The sequence below is a fragment of the Anomaloglossus baeobatrachus genome, chromosome 2, assembly GCF_048569485.1.
Source record: "Anomaloglossus baeobatrachus isolate aAnoBae1 chromosome 2, aAnoBae1.hap1, whole genome shotgun sequence".
NCBI lineage: Eukaryota > Metazoa > Chordata > Amphibia > Anura > Aromobatidae > Anomaloglossus > Anomaloglossus baeobatrachus.
This window is the reverse complement of record NC_134354.1, coordinates 438,779,887-438,792,047: the sequence shown is the minus strand read 5'-3', so window position 1 is coordinate 438,792,047 and position 12,161 is coordinate 438,779,887. Positions and strand designations below refer to the sequence as shown.

The 12,161-nt window shown below is 50.2% G+C and overlaps 3 protein-coding genes across 4 annotated transcripts in view; 1 reads left to right on the top strand and 2 right to left on the bottom strand.

The window, feature by feature from the left end:
• Nucleotides 1–9,408, bottom strand: part of STYXL1 (serine/threonine/tyrosine interacting like 1) — a 73,612-nt gene extending 64,204 nt beyond the window's left edge. The window contains exon 1 of one of the 2 annotated variants that reach the window (XM_075336266.1): nucleotides 9,220–9,408. The gene's annotated coding sequence lies outside the window, so the exon portion shown is untranslated. Of the gene's footprint in view, nucleotides 1–9,213 lie in introns of both variants that reach the window. The other variant, XM_075336265.1, reaches the window with a different exon arrangement.
• Nucleotides 1–12,161, bottom strand: part of POR (cytochrome p450 oxidoreductase) — a 438,013-nt gene that overhangs the window by 179,086 nt on the left and 246,766 nt on the right. The gene's annotated exons all lie outside the window — the stretch shown is intronic.
• The window catches only part of MDH2 (malate dehydrogenase 2), a 42,323-nt gene continuing 39,717 nt past the window's right edge, over nucleotides 9,556–12,161 (top strand). Inside the window, exon 1 of the mRNA XM_075336263.1 lies at nucleotides 9,556–9,728. Coding sequence (XP_075192378.1) covers nucleotides 9,663–9,728 — 66 coding nt within the window. The 5' untranslated portion in view covers nucleotides 9,556–9,662. The remainder of the gene's footprint in view (nucleotides 9,729–12,161) is intronic.

Genomic DNA, 12,161 nt, shown 5'->3' with positions numbered 1-12,161 from the left:
TGTTGCAAAATGCAGCATGCTGTGATGGCCCCGAGTGCCCGATTCGTGTGGAGAAAAAATAGGACAGAGAAAACTGCCTCATTGATTAACACTGGTGCGATTTTTTATCGGATTGCACTCGCACATGAAAATCGCAGGTGGAAAAGAGCCCTTAATGTTCCTCTCTCATTGCAATTCCTCCAACACAGTGAAGAATTCTTCGGATCAATTTGATGTCATTTTGAGGGAATGAAGTACAGTGGAACCTCGCTTAACGAGTAACCCAGCGAGTATTTCGCCTAACGAGCAAAGCTTTCTGTAAATTTGTAACTCAGTTTACGAGCAAGCCTTGCTGTACGAGCAAATACTCACCGCACACACTTCCGGTTCCGTACATCCACCGTGCTCTAACCCGCTCTTCCAGTCCACGCAAACACACACAAACACACAAACAAACACGCACGCACACACAGATAGGCTATGTGCGCACGTTGCGTACAAGCCCTGCAGAAATTTCTGCAGCGATCTGAAGAGCACATGTGCGCTTTAGATCGCTGCAGAAATGTCCGTAGTGAGCGCCGATTCCATGCGCTCTGCCTGCAGCTCCTGCCATAGACAGAGCAGGAGCTGCCGGCAAAGCGCAGGAAAGAAGTGACATGTCACTTCTTTTTGCGCAGCGCTTCGGCAGTAGCCGAAGCGCTGCGCTCTTAAACGCCACGTGCGCACGGCCCCTGCACAGTCTCCATAGACTGTGCAGGGGACGCAGGACGCATGCAGTTACGCTGCGCTACAAAGCGCAGCGTAACTGCATGTTTTTACGCGACGTGCACACATAGCCTTATTATGCTGACTTTACCTTCCGTTCCCTCGCCGTCCTCCTGGAACTTGTAGTTCACCCGTACAGGATGTTTATCGGGTAACCATCGCGACCCATGCCGGACCTTACGCTCCCAGCGCGCTGACATCAAAGGCAGGTGCTGCTTGCCTCTGATTGGCCAGTGCACTGGCTTTGAGTAGCGGCTGACAGCGGAAGTTCCTCCATCGTCGCGATGCTTGCCGATACACATCCTGTAGCGGCGAACTACAAGAACCATGAGGCCGGCGATGGAACAAAAGGTACACATAATATGCTCATCCTTACCTTCTGTTCCATCGCCGGTCTCATGGTTCTTGTAGGTCGCCGCTACAGGATGTGTATCTGGTAACCATCGCGATGAGGGAGGCACTTCCCCTGTCAGCCGCTACTCAAAGGCAGCGCGCTGGCCAATCAGAGGCAAGTGGCTCCTGCCTTTGATGTCAGCGCGCTGGGAGCGGACGGTCCGGCATCGGTCGCGATGGTTACCCGATACACATCATGTACCAGCGATTTTATCTGCGATATTGCAGAAATATTTGAGGAAAAAGTTTCTTTGAGGCTAGATTGCCAATTTTCTACTGTGAATTCTTTATTCAGTATTTTCCCCCATTTCTCCATATATCTTAAAGTATTTGGTTTATAGTCGTTATTCACAAGGTCATACATAGGTTTAGTGTTCCATAAGTGTTTCTTCTCCGTATTGCAGAGGAGGTCAACAATGAACTCTACAAGAGAATGTCCACCCACCAAAAGTTTGTGAAGAGCTTCTCTCAATGAAATCAGAGTTTTAAAATCAAGGTCAATTATGTTAAATTTTAATTTTAGCTCAAGAAAATTAATAAAATCTTTCCCATCATGGATATGAAAGACTTCGCCAAGAGAGAGGGATCTGCACATCTGATAGGAGTGATAGGATTTTTAAAGGAAAGTTGTTTATCTGTTCATACTTTGTAGTGATGTTTTTAGACTTGCATAAACTCTGCCAGGCAACAATCGTAGAAGCTAAAGTAGGGTAACTAGGTAGGGGAAATTTAGGGTTTAAAAGATCCAATCAGGGTGGTGGTGGTGTTATACACAGTGCAGCATTCAGCCTTTTGCTACCTCTCAACAGAGAAAAGGGGATTTATATCAAAACTGCACCAAGGAGCCTGGTAAGTGATACATAGCTGGAATCAAGGTGTCTGTCCCTAAATCATGCTGCTCTCAGATTCCATAGCAAAACCCTGCTGACAGATTCCCTTTACAAGAGTTTTCCAGGACTCCTATATTATCCTCAGGATACATCATCAGTGTTTATTAGATCTGTGGCGGTCTGACACCTGGCACCTGGACAATCAGCTGGTTGCAGGATCCACAGCAACCAGAAGTAAGCAGCATACAGTCAGGACTCCATTCAGTTCAATTGGAGTTATGCTGCAGCAGCCACTACACAGTGTACGTAACAGTGGAGTTCCAGCTCTATACTCTTAAGGCTACTTTACACACTGCGATATCGGTCCCGATATCGCTAGTGTGGGTACCCGCCCCCATCTGTTGCGCGACACGGGCATATCGCTGCCCGTGCCGCACAACATCGCCCACAGCCGTCACACATACTTACCTGTCGGGCGACGTCGCTGTGACCGGCGAACCGCCTCCTTTCTAAGGGGGCGGTCCGTGCGGCGTCACAGCGACGTCACTGAAACGTCACTGAACCGCCGCCCAATAGCAGCGGAGGGGCGGAGCTGAGCGGGACGTAACATCCCGCCCACCTCCTTCCTTCCGCATAGCGGCCGGGAGGCAGGTAAGGGGAGCTTCCTCGTTCCTGCGGCGTCACACGCAGCGATGTGTGCTGCCGCAGGAACGAGGAACAACCTCGTTACTGCTGCAGTAACGAGATTTGAGAATGGACCCCCGTGTCGCCGATTAGCGATTTTGCACGTTTTTGCAACGATGCAAAATCGCTAATCGATGTCACACGCAATGGCATCGCTAATGCGGCCGGATGTGCGTCACGAATTCCGTGACCCCAACGACTCCGCATTAGCGATGTCGTAGCGTGTAAAGCCCGCTTTAGAACAACTGACCATTGCGGTACCTGCAACCAGCTGGTTTGTGGGGTATCAGGCACCGGGTGATCTGCTATTGATGACTTATACTAAAGGATATTCTAGATAACTACTCTTAAAGGGAAGGTGTCGTCCACAAAAAAAAAGTCAATAACTGAAAAAATGTAAAGTATTAATGTTTTGTTTAAATATTATTATTTGTTTTTAATTGAGCAAATATAAAACAAATTTAAAAAAAATTGATATTTTCCACTCTTAAACACTAGGGGGAGCAGCTGCTGAAACCCTACAGAAATCCTACTGTAGAATTAGCTCAGATTACAGCTGCAGTAAAGTGGGCAGAATCTGCTCTCCTGTGTGTGATGTCACCTCCCCCTCCCAATCTGGGGGTTTCCAAAAGGATAAGGGAAGATGAAGTTTAGGATCATAGTGCGGAGCCATTTTGTTGGTGACCACAAATGTCTAAAGTGTCACCAAGGACAGCTGCATAGTGCTTCCCACATAGCGCTTTGCATGCCCCGGCCCAGCAATGCTCTACCGCATGCATGCCCACCCGCAATATTCTGCCACATGCACGCCCGGAATGCTCTGCCACACGCACGCACACACACAAAGCTCTGTCACACGCACGCCGGCAATGCTCTGCCATACGCACGCACATCCACAATGCTCTGCCATACACACGCACGCACGCAGTGCTCTGCATGCATGCACGCCCACACGCAATGCTCTGCCACATACATGCCCACAATGCTCTGCCACATGCACTCTCGCAATGCTCTGCCACATGCACGCATGCCTGCAATGCTCTGCATGCACGCACACACGCCATGCTCTGCATGCATGCACGCCCACATGCAATACTCTGCACGCCCACACGCAATGCTCTGCACACCCTCATGAAATGCTCTGCATGCATGCACGCAATGCTCTGCATGCACGCCCACAGCGGCTGCAGCACGGAGAGCGGGGGGGAGGGTAGAGGCGGCACGCGGGGGGTGTCATTGGAGACGGTAGCAGTGGCGGTGGGGGGAGGGGTGCTGGTACTCACACAGGCCAAATGGGTGACAGAGGGAAAGTGCAGCACACAGCATAAGCTGTGAGCTGCACAAAGATGGCGCAGATCTCCTCCCTCTGCTGTGATCTGGACAGCCCAGGGGGCGCGTCCATATCACAGCAGGGAGCTCTCCTGTATTAAGTATAGGGTCACAGCGCGACTATCAGAGTGAATGCACAGAGGGCTGCCATAAAGGACGTGAGTCACTGTTATTACACACAGCAAATCCAAGATGGCAGCCCCCAGTGCTTCAGTAAAACTAGAATTACATAAAAACTAAATAAACAATGAATTTAATTTTGTATAAAAATACTTGATTTCATAATCACTATTATTAATACAAAAATAAAAAGCGCGACACCTTCCCTTTAAGCACCACTCTAATAGGGGGGTTTCACCGCTGAAGTGGTGTATTTAATCTAAGATCCCTGTCTTATACTCACCTATTTCGCACTGCTCTGGTCCCATGGCGCCATCTGTGCTGTAACTTCAGACTGCCCGGAAGTCAGAAGTTCCTTCTCGAGCGCTCAATGCAAGTCTATGAGAGCCAGAACAAGGCTTTTATAGATATCTATTGATTTGTGACCTCCGGCTAAACACTATGGCTGCCGTCAGGTCACAAATCACAGGAGACGGATGGGAGCGACGCTGGAAAAAGATGAAGAAGCCAGAGGGTGAGGGTATAATACAGGGGTCAGGGGACTTACATTTAAAGCACAACTCTGGGAAATTAAAAAAAAAAAGCTGGAGTGGTACTTTAACCCTTTCCTGACACCCACCACACGTCAAGTGCAGGGGTCTGGAGAGGCCCAGAAGCCGAGCTTGCACTATGGTGTCTACCAGGACCGGAGATTCAAACAAAGAGGAACCACTTATGTGCTGTCTCATCCACAACAGTCCGATCTATCAATCTGTGTGTTTATTTAGAGTAAACAGTGAATTATTTGAAAAGAAAAAAAAGAATTGAATGCAAGGAGGGGGGATTTCTGTTTGTCATCTCCCCATCACCCCCCTAAAAATGCCCCCGAAATATCATATGTCCTCAACATGGTATTAATGTAAACTCCAGCCTGCAGCACAGAAATCCCAACAAGCCCCTGCACAGCGACAGCCACAGTCTCTGGAAATGGCGACAATAAACACAGGCGCGTTTTATATGACGAATGTATGTAACCACTAAGTAATGTATGTGAGCTTGGTACTGCTGTACTGGCCCTGCCCGGAGGAATCGGGGTACTGCTGTACTGGCCCTGCCCGAAGGAATCGGGGTACTGCTGTACTGGCCCTGCCCGGAGGAATCGGGGTACTGCTGTACTGGCCCTGCCCGGAGGAATCGGGGGTACTGCTGTACTGGCCCTGCCCGGAGGAATCGGGGTACTGCTGTACTGGCCCTGCCCGGAGGAATCGGGGTACTGCTGTACTGGCCCTGCCCGGAGGAATCGGGGTACTGCTGTACTGGCCCTGACCGGAGGAATCGGGGTACTGCTGTACTGGCCCTGACCGGAGAAATCGGGGTACTGCTGTACTGGCCCTGACCGGAGAAATCGGGGTACTGCTGTACTGGCCCTGACCGGAGGAATCGGGGTACTGCTGTACTGGCCCTGACCGGAGGAATCGGGGTACTGCTGTACTGGCCCTGACCGGAGGAATCGGGGTCCCGGCCCATCTATACTGCACCATGAACACTGGGAGAAGAAAACCCAATAAACACTTGGATTATTTTCCTGGTTTTCCAGTACATTATATGGCCTCTGCCACACATACGTGAAAATCACGCATGTGCCGCGAGACATGTATTTCCCCTGCGTGTTGCGTTTGGTAAGTACGTGTCTCCTGTACGTGCGGACCACGTGTGTTCTATGTGTACTATCCGCGATAACACACGGAGAACCGGTAATTTGCATACTCACGTGGTCCGTGCTGCTGTCCGTGGTGCTGATCTTCGGTCTCCAGCCTTCCTGTCTCCCCGCTTCTTCCGGCCGCAGTGAAGTGAATATTAAATGAGCCTAATGAGCGGCGGTCGGCAGCAAGTGACAGCAGAGACAGGAGGGCTGGAGAAGGTGAGTAAAGATTTGTTATTTTTTTCTCTGACACATGAGTTTTCTCCGGCGCGTGTCACACGGGACCGCATCCACACTACATCCGTGTGGTACGGGTGCGGGCCGTGGGGCACTCGTGCTGTCGGAGAAAACACTGACATGTCAGCGTGTAGAAACACACGGACACACGTAAGTATGGATCGGACACACGTAAGTATGGAACGGACACACGTAAGTATGGATCGGACACACGTAAGTATGGATCGGACACACGTAAGTATGGATCGGACACACGTAAGTATGGAACGGACACACGTAAGTATGGATCGGACACACGTAAGAATGGAACGGACACACGTAAGTATGGAACGGACACACGTAAGTATGGAACGGACACACGTAAGTATGGATCGGACACACGTAAGTATGGAACGGACACACGTAAGTATGGAACGGACACACGTAAGTATGGAACGGACACACGTAAGTATGGAACGGACACACGTAAGTATGGATCGGACACACGTAAGTATGGATCGGACACACGTAAGTATGGAACGGACACACGTAAGTATGGAACGGACACACGTAAGTATGGATCGGACACACGTAAGTATGGAACGGACACACGTAAGTATGGATCGGACACACGTAAGTATGGAACGGACACACGTAAGTATGGAACGGACACACGTAAGTATGGAACGGACACACGTAAGTATGGATCGGACACACGTAAGTATGGAACGGACACACGTAAGTATGGATCGGACACCCGTAAGTATGGAACGGACACACGTAAGTATGGAACGGACACACGTAAGTATGGATCGGACACACGTAAGTATGGAACGGACACACGTAAGTATGGATCGGACACACGTAAGTATGGAACGGACACACGTAAGTATGGAACGGACACACGTAAGTATGGATCGGACACACGTAAGTATGGATCGGACACACGTAAGTATGGATCGGACACAGGTAAGTATGGATCGGACACACGTAAGTATGGATCGGACACACGTAAGTATGGAACGGACACACGTAAGTATGGAACGGACACACGTAAGTATGGAACGGACACACGTAAGTATGGATCGGACACACGTAAGTATGGAACGGACACACGTAAGTATGGAACGGACACACGTAAGTATGGAACGGACACACGTAAGTATGGATCGGACACACGTAAGTATGGAACGGACACACGTAAGTATGGAACGGACACACATAAGTATGGATCGGACACACGTAAGTATGGATCGGACACACGTAAGTATGGAACGGACACACGTAAGTATGGATCGGACACACGTAAGTATGGAACGGACACACGTAAGTATGGAACGGACACACGTAAGTATGGAACGGACACACGTAAGTATGGATCGGACACACGTAAGTATGGATCGGACACACGTAAGTATGGAACGGACACACGTAAGTATGGATCGGACACACGTAAGTATGGATCGGACACACGTAAGTATGGATCGGACACACGTAAGTATGGAACGGACACACGTAAGTATGGAACGGACACACGTAAGTATGGATCGGACACACGTAAGTATGGATCGGACACACGTAAGTATGGATCGGACACACGTAAGTATGGATCGGACACACGTAAGTATGGATCGGACACACGTAAGTATGGAACGGACACACGTAAGTATGGATCGGACACACGTAAGTATGGAACGGACACACGTAAGTATGGAACGGACACACGTAAGTATGGATCGGACACACGTAAGTATGGAACGGACACACGTAAGTATGGATCGGACACACGTAAGTATGGAACGGACACACGTAAGTATGGAACGGACACACGTAAGTATGGAACGGACACACGTAAGTATGGATCGGACACACGTAAGTATGGAACGGACACACGTAAGTATGGATCGGACACACGTAAGTATGGAACGGACACACGTAAGTATGGAACGGACACACGTAAGTATGGAACGGACACACGTAAGTATGGAACGGACACACGTAAGTATGGATCGGACACACGTAAGTATGGATCGGACACACGTAAGTATGGATCGGACACACGTAAGTATGGATCGGACACACGTAAGTATGGATCGGACACACGTAAGTATGGATCGGACACACGTAAGTATGGATCGGACACACGTAAGTATGGATCGGACACACGTAAGTATGGATCGGACACACGTAAGTATGGATCGGACACACGTAAGTATGGATCGGACACACGTAAGTATGGATCGGACACACGTAAGTATGGATCGGACACACGTAAGTATGGATCGGACACACGTAAGTATGGATCGGACACACGTAAGTATGGATCGGACACACGTAAGTATGGATCGGACACACGTAAGTATGGAACGGACACACGTAAGTATGGATCGGACACACGTAAGTATGGAACGGACACACGTAAGTATGGATCGGACACACGTAAGTATGGATCGGACACACGTAAGTATGGTCCGGACACACGTAAGTATGGATCGGACACACGTAAGTATGGATCGGACACACGTAAGTATGGATCGGACACACGTAAGTATGGATCGGACACACGTAAGTATGGATCGGACACACGTAAGTATGGAACGGACACACGTAAGTATGGAACGGACACACGTAAGTATGGAACGGACACACGTAAGTATGGATCGGACACACGTAAGTATGGATCGGACACACGTAAGTATGGATCGGACACACGTAAGTATGGATCGGACACACGTAAGTATGGATCGGACACACGTAAGTATGGAACGGACACACGTAAGTATGGAACGGACACACGTAAGTATGGAACGGACACACGTAAGTATGGATCGGACACACGTTCTGTTCCAAAATACTTATGTGTGTCCATACCATTAAGAATACCTAGGTCCACGTGTGTACGTGTCTCCGGTACGTGAGAAAACTGTCAAACACGTACCGGAGGCACGAACGTGTGACAGAGGCCTATGGTAAAGTGAATGGTGTGACAAAACTGCAACTCACCCACTCATAGGGCTATATAGTCTGGGAAAAGGGGGAGGAAAAGACAGAAATTAGCAGTGAAGGGGTTAAAGCATAATAAACGCTCGAGACACGACAGCTGTGACACAATGGAGAGATGGAGGGGTGTGAACAGGGCCTACCTCTCCCCCTGACTATGACCGCCAATACCCCGCACCCTTCCCGTCTCATCCCTGATCAGTCGCACATACTTACACTCACAGGCTACACTACAGCGGCCATCACCCGGCTCTCATCAAAGCAATGGCTAGACTACCGTTGCTATGGACGCCCTACCCGTTCCTATGGGAGGAGTCACAGCGGCAAACCTGCCCCACGTGACACAGACTCCTTGCCAAAGTTGTACTAAGGCCTATAACTTGTAATCGGTCATTTAGAGCTTATGGATTAGAAGATTGCGCTCAGTGCATAGCAGTGGGTATGTTCATGTTATGCTGCACAAAAGTATAGAAAGTCACCGAGCCGCCATTATCCACAGCAATGCGCATGCGCGTTGTTTTACGTCCGCCGGACGGAAGCTCATAAGTGACGTCAGACGTTCCCTCTAGACCCTCCCCCTCGTTCCGGCGCTGTCTGCTGCTGGAGGTCGTTGGAGTCACCGGTTGCTCAGTCTGTAGCTCGTTATCTCCGTACCTGCATCCGTCATGTTCTCCCGTATTGTGAGACCCGCGGCGTCCGGCCTCATCCGGGGACTCTCCACCAGCGCGCAGGTAGTGGGGTGCAAGTGGTGCGGGGGAATTACCGTAATTAATGTATTGTGCTGACATTGAGGACTTCCCCAGTCTGCGCTGTACCCGTCCTGTCTGAGCAGGAAGCTTCCAGCGCCTCCATTCATACTGTGCTGTGAGCTGTGCAGCCTGTCCACACCCTCAGGTGGCTGCTGCCAGAAAGCAATGGCGCGCACAGACCTCTCATACTGGGCAGCACGGTGGCTCAGTGGTTAGCACTGCAGCCTTCTAGTGCTGGGGTCCTGGAATCATATCCCACCAAGGGCAACATCTGCAAGGAGTTTGTACGGTTTTCCTGTGTTTGCGGGGGCTTTCTCCCACACGCCAAAGACACTGATTGGGACTTTAGATTGTGAGCCCCAATGGGGACAGTGATGTCTGTAAAGCGCTGTGCAATTAATGGGGCTATATAAGTGAGTAAATGGTACTGTACTCTGCAGAGCTGACCTGTGACCTACCAGTGTCTGCCATCTCCTGCCCTGAGCAGTGATAAGGAAGCCCAGGGTAGCGGACTGTTCACTTCTTATCTGTGTTGGCACAAGCTTTGCATATGTTAATACTGGACCTGATAAGGCTGCTGTATTTCCTCTTGTGTCTGGATGACTAAGGCTGCTTTCACACCTCCGGTTTCTGCAATCCGGCACTTTGCAGGAAAATCGCAACCGTGTTTTTTTTTTTTTTTTTGCTGCCGGTTGCGTTTTTTCTGCATAGACTTTAATTAGTGCCGCATTGTGCCGCAAGGCCTTGCGTTCCATCCGTTTTTTGCCGCATGCGGCAGATTTAGCCGATGCGGCGGCCGGATGGAACGTTGCCTGGCACGTTTTTTTTCGTGCGGCAAAAAAAAACGCATCGCGCCGCATTCGGCTGATGCGGCGCATTTTTCAATGCATGCCTATGGCGGTGCGATGCGGCAATAACCACATTCGGCCTCCGCATGCGGTTTTTGCCACTGCGCATGCTCAGTAGCATGCCGCAAGCGGCAAAAACCGGACTAGCCGCAAAGGAAAAACGTATGCAAAGGATGCGGTGTTTTCGCCGCATCCGTTGCATAGCTTGCACAGCCGGATTGAGCCGCAGAGCTCAAGCCGGATGTGTGAAAGCAGCCTTAGGGTACCTTCACACTTAGTGATGCAGCAGCGATCCGACCAGCGATCTGACCTGGTCAGGATCGCTGCTGCATCGCTACATGGTCGCTGGTGAGCTGTCAAACAGGCAGATCTCACCAGCGACCAGTGAACAGCCCCCAGCCAGCAGCGACGTGCAAGCGACGCTGCGCTTGCACGGAGCCGCTGTCTGGAAGCTGCGGAGACTGGTAACTAAGGTAAACATCGGGTATGGTTACCCGATGTTTACATTAGTTACCAGTGTGAGCAGGGAGCCGCGCACACTGAGCGCTGGCTCCTTGCTCTCCTAGCTACAGTACACATCGGGTTAATTAACCCGATGTGTAATGCAGCTACATGTGCAGAGAGCAGGGAGCCGCGCACACTGCTTAGCGCTGGCTCCTTGCTCTCCTAGCTGCTGTACACATCGGGTTAATTAACCCGATGTGTACAGCAGCTACATGTGCAGAGAGCCGGAGCCGGCAGCACAGGCAGCGTGAGAGCTGCAGAGGCTGGTAACTAAGGTAAATATCGGGTAACCACCTTGGTTACCCGATGTTTATCTTGGATACAGCTTACCTCAGCTGTCAGACGCCGGCTCCTGCTCGCTTCATTTGTCGCTCTCTCGCTGTCACACACAGTGATCTGTGTGTCACAGTGGGAGAGCGCCTTTGAAGAAAACGAACCAGGGCTGTGTGTAACGAGCAGCGATCTCGCAGCAGGGGCCAGATCGCTGCTCATTGTCACACACAGCGAGATCGCTAATGAGGTCACTGCTGCGTCACAAAAAGCGTGACTCAGCAGCGATCTCGGCAGTGAGCTCGCTGTGTGTGAAGCACCCCTTACACATCATGGAAGTGTATCTCCATCTCTGCCCATCCCGCCTGACTCCTCAGCGTCCCTCCCTCCTGCTGCTGAGCTCCCCCTGCTCAGTACAGGCTGCAGGGGGAGACTAAATACCCTTGGACTTGTAAAAAAACACAACTTATTAACATTATAAAGCTAATCTGACATGGCTTATCAAAGATTACTAATGTATACAGTTAGTATTTTAAAGTTGTGACAGATCTACTTTAAAGGAAACATATTTGCTATCAGTCAGCCACCATGGTGTGACCGCTCTAGCAATTTGCCAGTATTGACGGAAGATCGGTCAGCAAAAGATTGGCTGCAGCAGTCATAAAACTATTAGAATAGGAAATGAATGGGTAACACTTATTTGAGCTGTTCCTTTTTTAGGGCTATTGAGCTGAAGGCTGTCCTGTATAGCGCCCACTTCTGTAATGATCCAATACAGATGTGACATGCTGAC